The following is a 21,420-nucleotide window of genomic DNA, read 5'->3' as shown; positions in this document are numbered from 1 at the left end:
TTTGACCCGAATTACCTAGACGGTCCCTGACCTCTTTTTTTTTAATTTCTTTTTTTTTTCCAGCTTGCCACAAGGTTGATGTTGGCTTACGTGCACACTTTTTGATGCACTTTATCTAATTTCTCTAGATCTAGACTAGATCTACATTGTTTTGCACCAGCATCATTAATCATGTTCCGAGTTATATCAAAGCAGTTAAAGCAAGTGTCAAAAGGTAAATTATTAAAATGTTTTAGATCTGGTCAAATCATTTTTACATTTTAGTTTAATTTAGATCTTCTAAATTGTGCGTTGTTCATCATTGTTGTTAATGTTAACTAGAGTCTAGATTCTAGATCTATAATAATGTTAATAATCTATATGTTAATTGTTAGGCCCTTAAAAATAAAATTCTGCAAGGTAAGGGCCATAAGCGAGTCTAACTCCAACACATCTAGAGATCTAGTTCTTTGATTGTAGGGCAAAATCACTAAAAGTGCATCGTACACAATACTGACTATAGTTAAGTATTGTCAATACTTTTCATTATAATTAATATTAGACTTACTTGCCCCCTCCCCCATTGTGACTCAATCAATGTTAGTATTGTTAGTTAGCCTGGCCTATGCTAGACCAGACAATAATATTAAATTAATAAAAAATTAATAATGGATCTAGATTCTAGATCACTAGATTCTAGATCTAGATCTAGACTAGATTTACTTACTACTAAGTAGCACAACTGTCCAAAATGTTCATCTGACTTAGGACCCTTCTTCTTCCTTCTTAATTTTAGTGTTGGAAGGGATCCCCTCCAACACAATTATGAATTAAGTATAGATCTAGATCTACATGTCAACTGGTTATGCGCCATTTAGGCCATTGACTCCAATTTCAGCCTGCTTTTCTTTTTGGCTATGCTTCCTAACCTTTGCCTTAGCCTTTTGTCCAACCAAGAACAAACTACAAGGCAGCAGTTGTTTGATTTTGGAGTTGTCTCTCCTAGAAAAGTGGCTGTCCCCAGCTAACAAGCCTCATCTACCCAATGGTTTGAACTCGGGACTTTTCGATTTAGCTGCCATAAGCTTTACCGACTGGACCACGCCAACCCTTTAGTCTTAGGACAATTGTTGATTTTCCCACCATATCTTGACTAGATACAAATCCAGATTTAGATCTATCTTCTTCTTAGCCAAGGGGGGTCATCCAATAACAAAGTCATATTCCTGGAGGAGGTGGGTGTTCAGAAAGTGCGATCACTAGAGTTTGCAATTTAAAAAGTAGTGTTAGAAACTGAATTTTGGCCTTTATATTGTCTGTTAATGTAAATGGTAGTAGGAATTCCTTTTAAATATATTTAACTTTGACTGAGCTCAGGTAATATTTTTCAAAGAAATTGATGTATTAAAAACAAAACTGTAATTTTGATGGGGGGGGGGGGGGGGGGTAGTAGGTTGAGGTGTGAGGTCATGGCTTTTTGAAACCATGTGTGACTATTGGGGGAGGGGATAACTGGTACAAAAAAAAGCGTAACATCATTTATGTATGACCCTTAAATGCCCATTAGATACCTTACCATTCTTTTCTGGCTGTTTTTTTTTTCATTTTCTTTACAGTAATCTCCCTCTTTTACCATTTCTCTTCACCAATGTGGCGGGGGGGGGGGGGGGGGGGGTTGTTGGGTCTACCTCTTTTTCTCAAACCTTGTGTATTCCATGATAAGCCTTGTTTGGTAATACATGCTGCTGGTTTCCATCATCACCTTCTTTTCCGCATTTTTTTTACTACACTTGACTTTGGCATGTCCTTTCTTATAATGTTTTGACTTTATAAAACCACTTATTAATTGTAATTGACAGCTATTTATAAAAGACTGTAGTCTGTTCTCCCCATATCTATAAAATATCAAATAAGTACATTTTTAAGTTGTTTTGTACCCTCTTATGGATTTGTGCACTTATTGTAACAACTGTGATATTCTGACCCACCTTTAATTATAAAATGTTTAAACTAAAATATTACGTATGTAGTTTAATAACTCTGCAGTCTATCCACCCTCAAATTGTTAGTATACCTTTTTCTAGGATTTATAGAGCAGCAGTATATAATTTGGTGGTACACTTAAAATATCACTCTATAGAACATTGATCAGAAATGTATCAAACTATGCAGTTTTAGTAATAAAAAAAAACAAGTCTAGCAAAATTCATGCCTAATAATAGTATATAATACTAGCAAAAATATACCCATATCCTTACCAGCATTGTTACCAATACACACTAATTCTGTTAGTTCAACACCTTTTTTTAAAATCTCTCAAGATGTGTGCTCACAGCGAGCAAAAGCCACAGTGGCAGCTGCTAGTGGCTTGCCAGAGATGCCGCCATGTGAGGTTAAACCAACGAAACACGAGGTGAGAAATTACTGGTTGGGATTTGTTGAACATTATTTCAAAAGTTGTCACACTTTTTTTACCTGAGTTTGTATATACTGTAAAGTTTATTTCTCATATCTATATATTAGATAATTTGGACAAATACTGTTTCAAGTTACCTGATTTTAAGCATGTTATGTAATCACGTTTTAACTAATTTTATGTTAAGCTAAAATTTTTAAGGAGTGAGATTTTAACTGTGAAATACAATTATCTTCATTATTTAATATAAATCTATATTTATGTAATTTTTCAAAGGTCCGTATATTAATGATGTCATGTAATCAATTCACTTAATTAGTAAATATTCGTTAATGTTTTCAAGGGACCAAATCTTAACGATGTGATGAAAATAAGAAAAAACAATCTCTCCCCTGCCCTGTTCACCTTCTATAAAGAACCCGTCTATGTGCACCAAGGCTACATGCAGTACCTCTGGGACACCAGCGGCAAACGTTACATCGACTTGTTCGCTGGCATTGTCACAGTTAGTGTTGGACATTGTCATCCGTAAGTATCACAAAAACAAAATTTTCAATCCACTTTGTTGGATTATTTTTACCAACAACTGAGTTTTTTTTTTAAATTAGATGTTGGAATATTAGTAATAAGACAATACCAGAGTTTAGAGCTAATGGTATTGTTAAACGTTATTTAGTAATACTAAGTATTAATACTAAATGTTTTCTTACTAATAACGACCTGATTGCCCCCCCCCCCCCCCCCTTTCTTTTTTTTTTTGCAAAGTCCATAGCCTGGTGTCCCCATGTGTCTTTTATAAAATTAATTATATCTCCCAATACACTGTTATAGAATAATTTATATTTATTCAGTTTGAATCAGTTTAGATTTTTTTACAACTTTGCTACATTGTTTAATTTTTAAAAATGTTTTACTTAGACAGTGTAGAAAATTAAATGAAAAATAGTTGTAAATAATATCTACTATTGAGACTATTTTTTATATTGCCTAAGTTTTCATAACAGTAGTTGCTGCCACAGAAAAACATTTAAAAAATAATTTAAAAAATGGTTCTGGAGTGTAATGTTTAATATATTTTCTCAGCACGGTGGTAGCGGCCGCAGAAAAGCAGATGAAAAAACTCTGGCACACGACCAACATTTATTTGCATCCCAAGATTCATGAGTACACAGAGAAACTCGTCTCTAAACTGCCAGGAAATTTAAAGGTAATCATCTGATAGCATAAATACATTTTTCAGTGATGTTATTTTTAACATAATAGTACAATAGCAGATTTTATAAAATTATCAGAAATAAAATAAAAATATTTTAAAGAAGCTAGTAAAGTACATTTGATCAGCATTTTAGCAGAATTTCACTGCATTTTTCATCTCATTGTGAAACATGTGAAATTCATTTAACATTAACTGTTAAACTAGCAAAATTCAACAATTTAGCTGTATTTTCCATCATATAGTGAAACTGGTGAAATTGCACTATTTTTCACTATGTTGTGCATCTTAAAATTTAACTGTATTTTTAACAGGTCGTTTACCTTACAAATTCTGGCTCTGAGGCCAATGACCTTGCTGTATTAATGGCAAGGATGTACACTGGCGTCTATGACTGTATTTCACTGAGGTTTGGAATTTCTTTTTTAACTTTATATTCTCATGTTGAATTTTTATAAAGTACTTGATTACTTATTTTATGCCAATTAATACTGATAAATCAATTTGTTTTGTTAATCATTTTATATAGTTACAAGTGTACTTGAATACATTTTATAAAATTTATATAAATATATATTATTATATAATTAAATATATATTATTATTATATAAATAATATATTATATTAAATATAAAAAGATTTAACAACACTGTAAAATGTTTTTTCATGTTGATTTCTATATCATTTTGTGTAATTGTTAGCCTACTGATCAAATAATTCAGGAATGGTTACCATGGTGCCAGCCCCTATTTGATGGGAGTTACTGCCCTTTCAACGTGGAGGTACAACAGCCCAACTGGATTTGGGTTTCAGCAGGCCATGAACCCTGACCCCTACAGGGGTCCATGGGGAGGAAAACACTGCAGGGATTCACCTGGACAGGTACATAGTTATTTATAGTCTAACATTTCTAGCTATCCTGTTAACAATTACATCTAAAAAACATTGAATTTATTATTTATAGTAGACCTAAATGTTTCTAGCTATCCTGCTTACAAATACATCTAAACAACATTGAATTTATTATTTATAGTAAACTTTTCTAGCTGTCCTTCTTACAAATTCATCTAAAGAACATTGAATTTATTATTTTAGTAAACTTTTCTAGCTATGCTGCTTGCAAATACAGGATAACCAACATTGAATTTATTATTAATAGTAGCTATCATGCTTACAAATTCATCTAAAGAATGTTGAATTCATTATTTAGCTAGTATGTCTAGTCTATCTTTGATCCAAATCTAGGCTTAACTACTAAACAAGAGATTTACTGTGGAATTACCATGAAAAAAAACAACATTTTTATGATACAGTACTCAGTTCAGTTTATTTTAAACCTGTTGTCTGATCTCCATGCTGTGTAGTAAAGATTCAACATTAAGACCGCAGTAAATATTTGTTTTAGCCCCAGCGCATCCAAATTCCATGCTGTGTAGTAAAGATTGAACATTAAGACCGCAGTAAATATTTGTTTTAGCCCCAGCGCATCCAAATTCCATGCTGTGTAGTAAAGATTCAACATTAAGACCGCAGTAAATATTTGTTTTAGCCCCAGCGCATCCAAATTCCATGCTGTGTAGTAAAGATTCAACATTAAGACCGCAGTAAATATTTGTTTTAGCCCAGCGCATCCAAATTCCATGCTGTGTAGTAAAGATTCAACATTAAGACCGCAGTAAATATTTGTTTTAGCCCCAGCGCATCCAAATTCCATGCTGTGTAGTAAAGATTCAACATTAAGACCGCAGTAAATATTTGTTTTAGCCCCAGCGCATCCAAATTCCATGCTGTGTAGTAAAGATTCAACATTAAGCCCGCAGTAAATATTTGTTTTAGCCCCAGCGCATCCAAATTCCATGCTGTGTAGTAAAGATTCAACATTAAGACCGCAGTAAATATTTGTTTTAGCCCCAGCGCATCCAAATTCCATGCTGTGTAGTAAAGATTCAACATTAAGACCGCAGTAAATATTTGTTTCAGCCCCAGCGCATCCAAATTCCATGCTGTGTAGTAAAGATTCAACATTAAGACCGCAGTAAATATTTGTTTTAGCCCCAGCGCATCCAAATTCCATGCTGTGTAGTAAAGATTGAACATAAAGACCGCAGTAAATATTTGTTTTAGCCCCAGCGCATCCAAATTCCATGCTGTGTAGTAAAGATTGAACATAAAGACCGCAGTAAATATTTGTTTTAGCCCCAGCGCATCCAAATTCCATGCTGTGTAGTAAAGATTCAACATTAAGCCCGCAGTAAATATTTGTTTTAGCCCCAGCGCATCCAAATTCCATGCTGTGTAGTAAAGATTCAACATTAAGACCGCAGTAAATATTTGTTTTAGCCCCAGCGCATCCAAATTCCATGCTGTGTAGTAAAGATTCAACATTAAGACCGCAGTAAATATTTGTTTTAGCCCCAGCGCATCCAAATTCCATGCTGTGTAGTAAAGATTCAACATTAAGCCCGCAGTAAATATTTGTTTTAGCCCCAGCGCATCCAAATTCCATGCTGTGTAGTAAAGATTCAACATTAAGACCACAGTAAATATTTGTTTTAGCCCCAGCGCATCCAAATTCCATGCTGTGTAGTAAAGATTCAACATTAAGACCGCAGTAAATATTTGTTTTAGCCCCAGCGCATCCAAATTCCATGCTGTGTAGTAAAGATTGAACATTAAGCCCGCAGTAAATATTTGTTTTAGCCCCAGCGCATCCAAATTCCATGCTGTGTAGTAAAGATTCAACATTAAGACCGCAGTAAATATTTGTTTTAGCCCCAGCGCATCCAAATTCCATGCTGTGTAGTAAAGATTGAACATTAAGACCGCAGTAAATATTTGTTTTAGCCCCAGCGCATCTAAATTCCATGCTGTGTAGTAAAGATTGAACATTAAGACCGCAGTAAATATTTGTTTTAGCCCCAGCGCATCCAAATTCCATGCTGTGTAGTAAAGATTGAACATAAAGACCGCAGTAAATATTTGTTTTAGCCCCAGCGCATCCAAATTCCATGCTGTGTAGTAAAGATTCAACATTAAGACCGCAGTAAATATTTGTTTTAGCCCCAGCGCATCCAAATTCCATGCTGTGTAGTAAAGATTCAACATTAAGACCGCAGTAAATATTTGTTTCAGCCCCAGCGCATCCAAATTCCATGCTGTGTAGTAAAGATTCAACATTAAGCCCGCAGTAAATATTTGTTTTAGCCCCAGCGCATCCAAATTCCATGCTGTGTAGTAAAGATTGAACATAAAGACCGCAGTAAATATTTGTTTTAGCCCCAGCGCATCCAAATTCCATGCTGTGTAGTAAAGATTGAACATAAAGACCGCAGTAAATATTTGTTTTAGCCCCAGCGCATCCAAATTCCATGCTGTGTAGTAAAGATTCAACATTAAGCCCGCAGTAAATATTTGTTTTAGCCCCAGCGCATCCAAATTCCATGCTGTGTAGTAAAGATTCAACATTAAGACCGCAGTAAATATTTGTTTTAGCCCCAGCGCATCCAAATTCCATGCTGTGTAGTAAAGATTCAACATTAAGACCGCAGTAAATATTTGTTTTAGCCCCAGCGCATCCAAATTCCATGCTGTGTAGTAAAGATTCAACATTAAGCCCGCAGTAAATATTTGTTTTAGCCCCAGCGCATCCAAATTCCATGCTGTGTAGTAAAGATTCAACATTAACATCGCAGTAAATATTTGTTTTAGCCCCAGCGCATCCAAATTCCATGCTGTGTAGTAAAGATTCAACATTAAGACCGCAGTAAATATTTGTTTTAGCCCCAGCGCATCCAAATTCCATGCTGTGTAGTAAAGATTCAACATTAAGCCCGCAGTAAATATTTGTTTTAGCCCCAGCGCATCCAAATTCCATGCTGTGTAGTAAAGATTCAACATTAAGACCGCAGTAAATATTTGTTTTAGCCCCAGCGCATCCAAATTCCATGCTGTGTAGTAAAGATTCAACATTAAGACCGCAGTAAATATTTGTTTTAGCCCCAGCGCATCCAAATTCCATGCTGTGTAGTAAAGATTGAACATTAAGCCCGCAGTAAATATTTGTTTTAGCCCCAGCGCATCCAAATTCCATGCTGTGTAGTAAAGATTCAACATTAAGACCGCAGTAAATATTTGTTTTAGCCCCAGCGCATCCAAATTCCATGCTGTGTAGTAAAGATTGAACATTAAGACCGCAGTAAATATTTGTTTTAGCCCCAGCGCATCTAAATTCCATGCTGTGTAGTAAAGATTGAACATTAAGACCGCAGTAAATATTTGTTTTAGCCCCAGCGCATCCAAATTCCATGCTGTGTAGTAAAGATTGAACATAAAGACCGCAGTAAATATTTGTTTTAGCCCCAGCGCATCCAAATTCCATGCTGTGTAGTAAAGATTCAACATTAAGACCGCAGTAAATATTTGTTTTAGCCCCAGCGCATCCAAATTCCATGCTGTGTAGTAAAGATTCAACATTAAGACCGCAGTAAATATTTGTTTCAGCCCCAGCGCATCCAAATTCCATGCTGTGTAGTAAAGATTCAACATTAAGCCCGCAGTAAATATTTGTTTTAGCCCCAGCGCATCCAAATTCCATGCTGTGTAGTAAAGATTGAACATAAAGACCGCAGTAAATATTTGTTTTAGCCCCAGCGCATCCAAATTCCATGCTGTGTAGTAAAGATTGAACATAAAGACCGCAGTAAATATTTGTTTTAGCCCCAGCGCATCCAAATTCCATGCTGTGTAGTAAAGATTCAACATTAAGCCCGCAGTAAATATTTGTTTTAGCCCCAGCGCATCCAAATTCCATGCTGTGTAGTAAAGATTCAACATTAAGACCGCAGTAAATATTTGTTTTAGCCCCAGCGCATCCAAATTCCATGCTGTGTAGTAAAGATTCAACATTAAGACCGCAGTAAATATTTGTTTTAGCCCCAGCGCATCCAAATTCCATGCTGTGTAGTAAAGATTCAACATTAAGCCCGCAGTAAATATTTGTTTTAGCCCCAGCGCATCCAAATTCCATGCTGTGTAGTAAAGATTCAACATTAAGACCGCAGTAAATATTTGTTTTAGCCCCAGCGCATCCAAATTCCATGCTGTGTAGTAAAGATTCAACATTAAGACCGCAGTAAATATTTGTTTTAGCCCCAGCGCATCCAAATTCCATGCTGTGTAGTAAATTTCAACATTAAGACCGCAGTAAATATTTGTTTTAGCCCCAGCGCATCCAAATTCCATGCTGTGTAGTAAAGATTGAACATTAAGACCGCAGTAAATATTTGTTTTAGCCCCAGCGCATCCAAATTCCATGCTGTGTAGTAAAGATTGAACATTAAGACCGCAGTAAATATTTGTTTTAGCCCCAGCGCATCCAAATTCCATGCTGTGTAGTAAAGATTCAACATTAAGACCGCAGTAAATATTTGTTTTAGCCCCAGCGCATCCAAACTCCATGCTGTGTAGTAAAGATTGAACATTAAGACCGCAGTAAATGTTTGTTTTAGTCCCAGCGCATCCAAATTCCATGCTGTGTAGTAAAGATTCAACATTAAGCCCGCAGTAAATATTTGTTTTAGCCCCAGCGCATCCAAATTCCATGCTGTGTAGTAAAGATTCAACATTAAGCCCGCAGTAAATATTTGTTTTAGCCCCAGCGCATCCAAATTCCATGCTGTGTAGTAAAGATTCAACATTAAGACCGCAGTAAATATTTGTTTTAGCCCCAGCGCCCATGTGACTGTCCACAAGGTCAGTGCCAGGCCTGTGACAACTATGTTGACCAGTTGGAGGACGTCTTGAGGTTCTCCATGCCCAAAGGTCGTGTGGGTGCTTTTATAGCGGAGGCCATTCAGGTTGGTTGACACTTGTTGTTTTATGGTCTGTCTCAAATTTAATTTGTTATTAAAATTTAATATTCTGTTTAATATTCCCCGGTCCATGGGGAAAGTGAAGTAGAGTTCACCTTCTTCTGTGACCTTGGCATATGAAGGAATAGTGGGGTCAGCACAATGCCAAGCCGCCTTTACTTTCCTTAATGTGAGTCAGGTATCTATCAGAGCTGGGTGGACTCTGAGACATTTTACTGACTTGAACCCGGATTTGAACTCAATACTTTCCCACTATTTGTTAAAGTTGATTATAAATATTTTAACTTATGTAATAAAGGAAGTTTAATATTTAATTAGCTACTTAATGCTTAGTGTTTGATAACCCTTTGACGTCCTGTTTGAAATGAATTGTCTATTTAACTATGACATTTCTATTTGATGGAAACATTGTCATTCAAAGTTTAATCTCCTGTTTGTTTTTAACCAAAATATAATATGATAACTGGCCTTAAATTTGTTCATTCTAATGTTTCATTTACTAGGCCCTGAAGAAAATGACTTGTATATTAATATAATAAAATGTGTGTACTAGTGTTTGTGATTAGTTTCATGATGTAACAGTTTTTTTTAAGTGTGCTGATAGATTACAGTCTGCTTTATGACCTTTTAAAATTAGTTGAATGCTTGTTTCAGGGTGTGGGTGGATCTGTGCAGTTACCTGATGGCTACTTGAAGAAAGCTTACGAGAAAATCAGGGCCAATGGCGGTGTTTGTATTGCTGATGAGGTGAATATCTTTCTCATTATGGATTGGTTCAAATTTCAATTTTTGTTTTATGGATTGGTTCAAATTTCAATATTTGTTTTAAATACAGAAATTCATATGCTGACAAGTGGTTCATTATGTTGGTGATATTATTTTTTTAATAAAAATATGTTACTTGGTCATAAAATGTTTGGATTTTTTTTGTTTTATGTCCCAGGTGCAAACAGGATTTGGACGTCTTGGATCCCACTATTGGGGATTTGAAAGTCAAGGAGTTACGCCAGATATTGGTTAGTAATTTTGGGTGACCTCCCTTCTCTTAAGTACTTTTTAATTTTTGAAATATAACTAGTCAAATCTTACAGAATGATGTAGGTTTTGTTACAAATTTTTATAGATTAAAATAAATAATCTTTGAATAAAATACAAAATTAATATATATTTAAATAAATATTGATTTGTGTCAATTATGTTGTTTTGAGTGATGAGTTACCACATTCTGTTTTTGATTGTTTCAGTGACAATGGCCAAGGGAATAGGTAATGGCTTCCCCATGGGTGCTGTGGTCACTACACCAGAGATTGCAGCCACCATGGGCAAGGCTCTACATTTCAACACGTTTGGAGGGAACCCCATAGCCTCAGCTGTTGGATCAGCTGTCCTGGATGTAAGTTGTACATGCTTTTATTAAGAATTTTTTACTCCGTAGTATACACATTTATAGTTTATGTATGTATTTATAATATGGGATGGCCTGGTTAGGTGGTAGAGCGCTCAACTGCTGGTTCAAAGGTCTTGAGTTCAAATCTCAATATAGAATTGAAACTGTAAGAACCTGAATCTACCCAGCTCTGATAGATACCTGGGTGACTTGAGGGAAAGTAAACAGGGCTGGGCATAGTGCTGACCACATGATCCCTTCATGCGCTGATGTCTGGAAACAAATGAACTCTACTTTATCTGCACTCTTGATTGTGAAGTCTGATAGGGGAACTTTACTTACCTAACTTATAATTATAAATTTTTAACCAAATTTATGAAATCTATATATTGATTTTTTATAATTGTGAATACAGGCAGAGTATAAACTTATAAATATGTATAAATTTAAATATATATTTATTATGTATGCCGTTTTTCACATAAACAATGGATGAGATAATAAAGACTAAATTATGTCACATCAGGTGATTGATAAAGAAAAAACTCAAGCTCTGTGTGCTGACATTGGAACTTATTTCCTGAATGAACTGGACAAGCTGAGGTCAGAGTTCGAGGTCGTGGGTGATGTAAGGGGCAAAGGTCTCATGATTGGCGTGGAGCTGGTGAAAGATAAAGTAAGTTTTGCTCTCACTTGTTGTGGAGCTGGTGAAAAATAAAGTAAGTTTTGATCTCAGTTGTTGTAAAGCTAGTGAAAGATAAAGTAAGTTTTGATCTCACTTGTCATGGAGCTGGTGAAAGATAAAGTAAGTTTTGATCTCACTTGGTGTGGAGCTGGTGAAAGATATAGTAAGTTTTGATCTCACTTGATGTAAAGCTAGTGAAAGATAAAGTAAGTTTTGATCTCACTTGTTGTGGAGCTAGTGAAAGATAAAGTAAGTTTGGCTCTCACTTGATGTGGAGCTGGTAAAAGATAAAGTAAGTTTTGATCTCATTTTTTTGTGGAGCTAGTGAAAGATAAAGTAAGTTTTGATCTCACTTGTCATGGAGCTGGTGAAAGATAAAGTAAGTTTTGCTCTCACTTGTCATGGAGCTAGTGAAAGATAAAGTAAGTTTTGCTCTCACTTGATGTGGAGCTGGTAAAAGATAAAGTAAGTTTTGATCTCATTTTTTTGTAGAGCTAGTGAAAGATAAAGTAAGTTTTGCTCTCACTTGATGTGGAGCTGGTGAAAGATAAAGTAAGTTTTGCTCTCACTTGACGTGGAGCTGGTGAAAGATAAAGTAAGTTTTGATCTCACTTGTTGTGGAGCTGGTGAAAGATAAAGTAAGTTTTGCTCTCACTTGATGTGGAGCTGGTGAAAGATAAAGTAAGTTTTGCTCTCACTTGTCATGGAGCTGGTGAAAGATAAAGTAAGTTTTGCTCTCACTTGTCATGGAGCTGGTGAAAGATAAAGTAAGTTTTGATCTCACTTGTTGTGGAGCTGGTGAAAGATAAAGTAAGTTTTGATCTCACTTGTCATGGAGCTGGTGAAAGATAAAGTAAGTTTTGCTCTCACTTGTCATGGAGCTAGTGAAAGATAAAGTAAGTTTTGCTCTCACTTGATGTGGAGCTGGTAAAAGATAAAGTAAGTTTTGATCTCATTTTTTTGTGGAGCTAGTGAAAGATAAAGTAAGTTTTGATCTCATTTTTTTGTGGAGCTAGTGAAAGATAAAGTAAGTTTTGCTCTCACTTGATGTGGAGCTGGTGAAAGATAAAGTAAGTTTTGCTCTCACTTGACGTGGAGCTGGTGAAAGATAAAGTAAGTTTTGATCTCACTTGTTGTGGAGCTGGTGAAAGATAAAGTAAGTTTTGCTCTCACTTGATGTGGAGCTGGTGAAAGATAAAGTAAGTTTTGCTCTCACTTGTCATGGAGCTAGTGAAAGATAAAGTAAGTTTTGATCTCACTTGTTGTGGAGCTGGTGAAAGATAAAGTAAGTTTTGCTCTCACTTGATGTGGAGCTGGTGAAAGATAAAGTAAGTTTTGATCTCTTTTGATTGGTCCAAACTTGACATGGTACAGTTGTGTGGAGAAACTGAGACATACAGAAAACTACCTGTAATGTAATCTCTCTCTACCTGTTATGTAATCTCTACCTAGGTCTTTAGAACACCTCTACCTGTTACGTATTCTCTCTCTCTCTAGGCCTCTAGAACACCTGTTATGTAATCTCTCTCTAGGCCTCTAGCACACCTCTACCTGTTACGTAATCTCTCCCTAGGCCTCTAGAACACCTGTTACATATTCTCTCTCTCTCTATAATCTCTCTCTACCTGTTATGTAATCTCTACCTAGGTCTTTAGAACACCTCTACCTGTTACGTATTCTCTCTCTCTCTAGGCCTCTAGAACACCTGTTATGTAATCTCTCTCTAGGCCTCTAGCACACCTCTACCTGTTACGTAATCTCTCCCTAGGCCTCTAGAACACCTGTTACATATTCTCTCTCTCTAGGCCTCTAGAACACCTGTTACATATTCTCTCTCTCTAGGCCTCTAGAACACCTGTTACATATTCTCTCTCTCTAGGCCTCTAGAACACCTGTTACATATTCTCTCTCTCTAGGCCTCTAGAACACCTGTTACATATTCTCTCTCTCTAGGCCTCTAGAACACCTGTTACATATTCTCTCTCTCTAGGCCTCTAGAACACCTGTTACATATTCTCTCTCTCTAGGCCTCTAGAACACCTGTTACATATTCTCTCTCTCTAGGCCTCTAGAACACCTGTTACATATTCTCTCTCTCTAGGCCTCTAGAACACCTGTTATGTATTCTCTCTCTCTAGGCCTTTAGAACACCTGTTATGTAATCTCTCTCTAGGCCTCTAGAACACCTGTTACATATTCTCTCTCTCTAGGCCTCTAGAACACCTGTTACATATTCTCTCTCTCTAGGCCTCTAGAACACCTGTTATGTAATCTCTCTCTAGGCCTCTAGAACACCTGTTATGTATTCTCTCTCTCTAGGCCTCTAGAACACCTGTTATGTATTCTCTCTCTCTAGGCCTCTAGAACACCTGTTATGTATTCTCTCTTTCTAGGCCTCTAGAACACCTGTTATGTATTCTCTCTCTCTAGGCCTCTAGAACACCTGTTATGTATTCTCTCTCTCTAGGCCTCTAGAACACCTGTTATGTATTCTCTCTTTCTAGGCCTCTAGAACACCTGTTATGTATTCTCTCTCTCTAGGCCTCTAGAACACCTGTTATGTATTCTCTCTCTAGGCCTCTAGAACACCTGTTATGTATTCTCTCTCTCTAGGCCTCTAGAACACCTGTTATGTAATCTCTCTCTAGGCCTCTAGAACACCTGTTACATATTCTCTCTCTCTAGGCCTCTAGAACACCTGTTATGTATTCTCTCTCTCTAGGCCTCTAGAACACCTGTTATGTATTCTCTCTCTAGGCCTCTAGAACACCTGTTATGTATTCTCTCTCTCTAGGCCTCTAGAACACCTGTTATGTAATCTCTCTCTCTCTAGGCCTCTAGAACACCTGTTATGTAATCTCTCTCTCTCTAGGCCTCTAGAACACCTGTTATGTAATCTCTTTCTCTCTAGGCCTCTAGAACACCTGTATGTATTCTCTCTCTCTAGGCCTCTAGAACACCTGTTATGTATTCTCTCTCTCTAGGCCTCTAGAACACCTGTTATGTATTCTCTCTCTAGGCCTCTAGAACACCTGTTATGTATTCTCTCTCTCTAGGCCTCTAGAACACCTGTTATGTATTCTCTCTCTCTCTAGGCCTCTAGAACACCTGTTATGTAATCTCTCTCTCTCTAGGCCTCTAGAACACCTGTATGTATTCTCTCTCTCTAGGCCTCTAGAACACCTGTTATGTATTCTCTCTCTCTAGGCCTCTAGAACACCTGTTATGTATTCTCTCTCTCTAGGCCTCTAGAACACCTGTATGTATTCTCTCTCTCTAGGCCTCTAGAACACCTGTTATGTAATCTCTCTCTCTCTCTAGGCCTCTAGAACACCTGTTATGTAATCTCTCTCTCTCTCTAGGCCTCTAGAACACCTGTTATGTATTCTCTCTCTCTAGGCCTCTAGAACACCTGTTATGTATTCTCTCTCTCTAGGCCTCTAGAACACCTGTTATGTATTCTCTCTCTCTAGGCCTCTAGAACACCTGTTATGTATTCTCTCTCTCTAGGCCTCTAGAACACCTGTTATGTATTCTCTCTCTCTAGGCCTCTAGAACACCTGTTATGTATTCTCTCTCTCTAGGCCTCTAGAACACCTGTTATGTATTCTCTCTCTCTAGGCCTCTAGAACACCTGTTATGTATTCTCTCTCTCTAGGCCTCTAGAACACCTGTTATGTATTCTCTCTCTCTAGGCCTCTAGAACACCTGTTATGTATTCTCTCTCTCTAGGCCTCTAGAACACCTGTTATGTATTCTCTCTCTCTAGGCCTCTAGAACACCTCTACCTGCTGATGAAGTGGCCTCAATTTGGGAGGACACAAAGAACATGGGTGTCTTGATTGGCAAGGGTGGTCTCCATGGAAACGTAAGCACATTTTATCTTCTGTAACTTAGCATATAATTTCAATTTTGTTCAATTATTTGTGTTATAATATAACCCCTGCAATGTTGAAATCTAATAATTGGTTTATACAAATACTATATATTCAAAAAATTAAGAAAGTGTCATCTTAAGTTACGTTTAAACCTTCTATTGTCTCATCTGCGTCGTCTGAAGTTAAGTATAAACCTTCTATTGTCTTTTCTGCAGTGTTTCCGCATCAAGCCGCCCATGTGCCTTAACAAAGGAGACGTGGACTACAGTCTCGCTGTCATTAGAGCAGCTCTTAAAAAACACGCCAGCAAGAAATAATTAGTCAGATGTAAACTTAAAGAAGCCATCAAACTGTATGAAATTACTGATAACTTTTCTGTTGATATTCAGCTGTACCACATGTTCAAATTTTTATTTTTACACCAGGATTTAAAGTACAATTGTATTACTTTTTAAAGACAAAATAACTAATCTAAAAATACAATGTGTGCATAGGTTGTAGTCTTTCAAAAGTTTTCATTTGTACACTTTTTAAATTAAATTACATTGTTGGTTGAGCAGTTTTAAAAAAATGTGAACTTAAAAGCCTTAATATTATTTCCACACATACATTATATATTTGAGATATTTCTTTACACAATTCTAATATGGTGTATAAAACTTACTATTATTATTCCACATATATTATAATTATATACACCTTTAGTCTAATTTGTAGATAACTATATAATTAACTACAATTAGTAAACAAAACTCTGTGAGAGTATTTGTAAACTAATGAAATAGAATTGATTCAATGGCTTAGTTATTTACTCCAGATTTTTTTGGTTGGCCAGGTGCAGGTAAAGATGGTATGCCATCATGTGAACGCCTGTTATTCTCTACACTTTCGCAATCTCAATGTTAATTCATATTTATAATTTTTTTACACGGTTTAGATATTATAAACTCTTATACTCTCTTTTGTTTGAAGATATTAATTTAGGCATACAAATGTTTGAATTTATGGCTTGTTTGATGGTATTATTGAGTAAAGTATCGTACATTATTTTGATTTGGTTGATGTTTATTGATTGTAATGAATCATTTTGTAAAATGGCTGCAACTAGATTAGTATTGTGTTTTCATTTCCAAGTTTTTTTTTGTTGGGTGAAAAAAATGTAATCCTATGAATTAAAAAAAAAAAAAGCAGCAACCATTTACTTAACAAAATGTTTGTGATACAAAAGTGCCATATCTGGTCAAGTGTTCATGTTTGTGTCTGTGTACCCTATGGTATGGACAAATCCAAACACAGGCTTGTTTCTTCCTTTTTTCATCTTGTTTTTGTTACTTAGCTAGTCATTCATCGAGGATACACTTTTCTATTCTCGATTTTATGACAATCTTGTGATTTGCTGAAATAGCCATTAGCTAAATATAACTTTTTTTTATAAGTTTGTTGGCAATTTTTCTGTTGTAAGGCATTATTAGTATACATTTATTTTGTGTGGTTAATTTTAGTTAATACACTGGATAGATTATTCATCATACATAATGTAGAAAATCAGTTTTTTTGTTTTTTTTTACAGTTTAACACTTGTTAAAAAATCTTGCCAGATTTTTTATGTTTTCATGTCAAAGTTTGGTGTGTGTGCATATGAACATTTTAGTATTGGCCTGAATTTAAAAATCAAATTGTTAGTGATGTTGTGGTGATGGGCTAAAACCAAAGATAAAGCTTTAATTGTTGATTCAATTCTTTGGTTTATGAGTCTCATCACTGAACTGTTTTATACATTTGAATGTATAGTGCTAATCAAAGTATTAAATTGTGTTGCAATTGTTTAAGCATAATAGTCAATTTTCATATATATAACTTACACTGTATTAATGTAATCATTTCTTGATTATAAAAATGATCTGCTGTTTAAATAAAATTATATAAAATATATTTTCTGTTGGTTTAATTTTTAAAAATAGTTTTAACAAAGAAACAGATTTTCTGCTAATTTATTAAAAAAAATTTTTTAACCTGAACCAAATCAAATTATGCATTTCTATCTTAAATGAATAGACTTGCTTGTGTTTTAAAATATGAGGTGATGTTTTGGTTGTTAGTACAACTTCCATCAGATTTACTCATATACAACAATATTTTCTATTGGTCAAACTGGTTTTTCTCCAGTATATTTAATCAATGAAATAACAATGCATAATTATTTTTATTATCACATACATTTTTAATTTAACAGACATGTGTTTATTAATATATTTGTTAAGAAATCAACATTCAAAAATATATAATTAATCCTATCTCTAAATTCAATACTAAATAAGGATAAAAATTGCTACATATCAACTAAAATAATTTGTCATTATAAATATTAAAGATATAAAAAAAGGTAATTGCAGTATGTAATGTAGACTATACCCACTTTCATTTCATCAAAATTAAAATATAAATTTTATGAATTTAAAACTTGATTTTTACAAAATATTTTGATTTAAAAGAATGTGTGATCATGTAAAAACAAATCACAAAAATAAGTATTAATACAAATAATTATATACCATAATTTTTGTGTTGATTTTGTCGCATAGTAAAGATCTAGATCTAAGCATTATTAAAAGTTATCCCCAAATTGTACATGCTGAGGTAGGGGAGACAACAAGTAATAATATTCTTTGGCTTCTGACAGGAGTAGTTACTTCCCTTATGTTGAAAAAAATGTTTCCTCATGATAGGAGTTTTTGACGCTCTTCATTGATGGAGTATGGCTGTAATGAAGGGTTAGGACCAGCACCCTGGTGACAAAATTACATGGTGTGATAAGAGAATCAGGAGGTAAATTACATGGTGTTATAAGAGAATCAGGAGGTAAATTACATGATGTCATGAGACAATTTATAGGAGGTTTATTGATTACATTACGTGGCAAAATGTAAGACGTTTGCTGCCCAGGTTTCATTAAAAAAACTGTTTTACGATAGGAAGCGGGGTTTATTTCAGGCATTTTCCAATGGAAATGGGGGGGGGGCGTGAGTCATTTGAAACCCCCGTGGTGTACATTAAAAATTTGGTTAAGTATATATGTATTCTGTATAAATATCACAAATATATTTTTTCCTTTCTATTTCGCACCACCACAAGAGATGCCTGAAAGAAACTATGGTGGTAATTCACTTTGTTACTCACAATCCAAAACACATAAATGTGAAGTTTTAAAAAATGTGTTTCCCCTTAGTTCGAATTTAACGGTCTTCAGGTGAATAACGTATCATGATTTGGTGAAACATTTTGTTTTACCCCCCTCCCCTCCTGACACCACAAAAACGTAGATCAATTGAAATGATGTCACTATTCACCCCCTTCCTCCCTCACCATCCCTATCCCCCTTTAACGATGCAACTTTTGTTTTTTCTGAAAATTTACAAATTTAATAGTGCAAAAAAAAAAAAAAAAACATAATTTATTTTATTTTAATGCTAATGGTGACAAACTGTCACAAATCCCTCTCTCTCCCTCTCCCCCCCCCCCCCCTCCCGTGACGTAATTTTTCGACCCATCTTTATTATAAGGTTTTAGAATGTCGCTCTTGCACTTTATTGGCTTAATATGCACTTTCGTACGGGCATACCATCTGTTTACATATACCCAAGCCAACAAGTTTACAAAACTTACCCATCCAGTCCGCCATTTTCGTTTCCATGCCAACACTACCACAGCCACCATCAGCATCATGGCAACACACGACCCGACAGCAATGCCGGCGATGACACCAGTAGAGAACATGCAGCCGTCGTCCTCGTCGCTGTCGTCACCACAATCGTCGTAGCCGTCACACGTCATACTCTCGTCGACACAGCGCCCGTTGTCGCAGCAAAACTCTTTCTCTGTGTCGCACGTGTCTGTGTAGAGTGTGAGTACTTAATCAGTAATTTTATTAGAGTCAAGGGGACGTGTGAGTAGTTATTTTATTAAATGGTCAAGGTTGACTCAAGGGGACGCTTTGTGTGTTCTAGTAATGCCCTCATCTCTGATTTAAATGAGTGCAGAGTTTCTTGCCAGCAGTTCCAAATAACTCCGTTTGTCTTTCCTTATGTGTTTCTTGACATTTTTGTTTGTTTCGGTGTATTCTTCCAGTCTGATTCAAATTAGTTCGTTACTGATGGATGCTGTACAGCGGCTGTACAAGGCCCCATGCCTTGTATTGTAGGGGCACTAGATTTTGGGGGTACTACACCTAGATTGTTAGGAGTTAAGGACACTAGATTGTTGGGGCACTACCCTGCATTCTTGGTGCACTTCTATGGATTGTTGGGGCACGATTATCCAAATTGTTGAGGGCGCCATCCCATAATGTGTAAATATTTTAGGGTTTCATCCTCTAAATATACCTTTACTAAAGGCGCCATCCAATACAATGAAGGGATGTTATCCCTTTGGCTGAAGATTGTCTTCTTGCATTAGAACAAACAAACAGCAGATCTAACGCTATGTACTCACCACTATTGAAAGCACTGAACAGCACCCTTGCCCTGCCATTAAGCGTCACATTTGATGACGTCACCCGGAAGTACACAGTGTTGTGGGTGGAGTCAAACGAGCCGGTAAAATCTCCGCAGATACCGTCTTTACCTGGGGTAGGGGAGATGACGTTTTTTTTTTCTATTTCAATTACAGTTCTTTCTTTAGTTAATTCTTATTCACAAGTTCAAAACCTGCCCCCCCCCCCTCACCACACACACCGCACCAATTCAAAACCTGCCCCCCCCCCCTCACCACACACACCGCACCAATTCAAAACCTGCCCCCCCCACCACACACACCGCACCAATCCAAAACCTGCCCCCCCCCCTTTATACACACCGCACCAATTCAAAACCTGCCCCCCCCACCACCACCACACACCGCACCAATCAAAACCTGCCCCCCCCCCACCACACACACCGCACCGCACCAATCCAAAACCTGCCCCCCCCACCACACACACCGCACCAATCCAAAACCTGCCCCCCCCCCACCACCACCACACACCGCACCAATCAAAACCTGCCCCCCCCCCCCCCACCACACACACCGCACCGCACCAATCCAAAACCTGCCCCCCCCACCACCACCACACACCGCACCAATTCAAAACCTGCCCCCCCCCCCCACCACCACCACACACCGCACCAATCAAAACCTGCCCCCCCGCCTACCCTTACACACACCGCACCGCACCAATGCAAAACCTGCCCCCCCCCCCCCTTACACCAATTCAAAACCTGCTCCCCCCCCCCCCCCCCCACAAAACCTGCACCTAATTGTACCACTGAGCACTGTAACTTTGTCGCTGTCGATGATATCCAGACGGTCACCGTGACACGGTGTCCTTGTTCCCGGAAGTGACGCGTGCAGGACTGTCACGTGGATCTGCAGATGGGAAAAACAAGTAAACACCCAAAAATGACGGGATGTTTGCAAATAGACAACAACTGTGGTGGCATCGTATGTTTTCACCTATCCTACACCCCAAACTCTATACCTATCCCTAATTCTCACACTATCACTATCTCTATATGCCTACCTATCTCTACTTCTAACACTAACCTTATACTTTCTACACACCCATCCCTAGCACTAACCTTATCCCTATCAGTACACCCTTCCCAAAAACTGAGGCTATCCCTATCCTTATACTCCTACCTATCTCTGATACTAACACTAACCCTATTCCTTTATATCCCCAACGCTAAACTATCCCTATATACATACCTATCCCTACTACTAATACTAATGACGAAACCCTGCCACAATTATGCATAGGGTCAAAAAGTAATCTATAAAGGGGAGGTGGGAATCTACTGCAAACTTTTGGGATGGGGGGGGGGGGGAGGTTATGTACTAGGGTTATCGATCTTGTCATAATGATGGGTGAAAGAGTGGGGAAAGAGCAGAAGGGGGGGGGGGGTGATTGAGGGGGGAGTAACGTGCTCCCGGAAGTGGAGATAAACCTTACTCACC

At 37.0% G+C, this 21,420-nt stretch overlaps 2 protein-coding genes across 2 annotated transcripts; one reads left to right on the top strand and one right to left on the bottom strand.

Moving 5' to 3' along the window:
- The first annotated feature begins 171 nt into the window (after positions 1-171).
- LOC131929648 (alanine--glyoxylate aminotransferase 2, mitochondrial-like) lies at positions 172-15,993 on the top strand. The gene is made up of 13 exons (XM_059285950.1): positions 172-214; positions 2,301-2,392; positions 2,739-2,923; positions 3,479-3,602; positions 3,923-4,017; positions 4,332-4,491; positions 9,333-9,464; positions 10,134-10,226; positions 10,423-10,495; positions 10,724-10,872; positions 11,393-11,542; positions 15,321-15,419; positions 15,645-15,993. The coding sequence occupies exons 1-13, from the start codon at positions 172-174 to the stop codon at positions 15,744-15,746; spliced, it is 1,497 nt and encodes a 498-aa protein (XP_059141933.1). The 3' UTR covers positions 15,747-15,993.
- Positions 15,994-18,141: 2,148 nt separating this feature from the next.
- LOC131929650 (uncharacterized) lies at positions 18,142-21,322 on the bottom strand. The gene is made up of 5 exons (XM_059285952.1): positions 21,302-21,322; positions 20,727-20,829; positions 19,918-20,049; positions 19,093-19,319; positions 18,142-18,215 (listed from the first exon to the last, which is right to left on the bottom strand). Exons 1-5 carry the CDS (start codon positions 21,320-21,322, stop codon positions 18,147-18,149), a joined length of 552 nt encoding a protein of 183 aa, XP_059141935.1. The 3' UTR covers positions 18,142-18,146.
- Between the last annotated feature and the right edge of the window lie 98 nt (positions 21,323-21,420).

This window comes from Physella acuta, unplaced genomic scaffold, assembly GCF_028476545.2.
Source record: "Physella acuta isolate Inbredline_101_S28 unplaced genomic scaffold, ASM2847654v3 ptg001660l, whole genome shotgun sequence".
Lineage (NCBI taxonomy): Eukaryota > Metazoa > Mollusca > Gastropoda > Physidae > Physella > Physella acuta.
The sequence above is the reverse complement of the archived record's forward strand: the minus strand, read 5'-3'. Positions and strand labels throughout refer to the sequence as shown.

What these genes read in the sequence shown, in the direction of transcription:
- LOC131929648 (XM_059285950.1), top strand. Translation starts at nt 172, where the DNA reads ATGTTCCGAGTTATATCAAAGCAGTTAAAGCAAGTGTCAAAAG. An exon ending in GCAGGGATTCACCTGGACAG is followed by an intron (nt 4,492 to 9,332) that starts GTACATAGTTAT and finishes TATTTGTTTTAG; the next exon opens with CCCCAGCGCCCATGTGACTG. An exon ending in GTGTTTGTATTGCTGATGAG is followed by an intron (nt 10,227 to 10,422) that starts GTGAATATCTTT and finishes TTTATGTCCCAG; the next exon opens with GTGCAAACAGGATTTGGACG.
- LOC131929650 (XM_059285952.1), bottom strand. Translation starts at nt 21,322, where the DNA reads ATGACAAGATCGATAACCCTA. An exon ending in TGACAAGATCGATAACCCTA is followed by an intron (nt 20,830 to 21,301) that starts GTACATAACCTC and finishes TCCCATCTGCAG; the next exon opens with ATCCACGTGACAGTCCTGCA. An exon ending in GAAAATGGCGGACTGGATGG is followed by an intron (nt 18,216 to 19,092) that starts GTAAGTTTTGTA and finishes TTTTGTCACCAG; the next exon opens with GGTGCTGGTCCTAACCCTTC.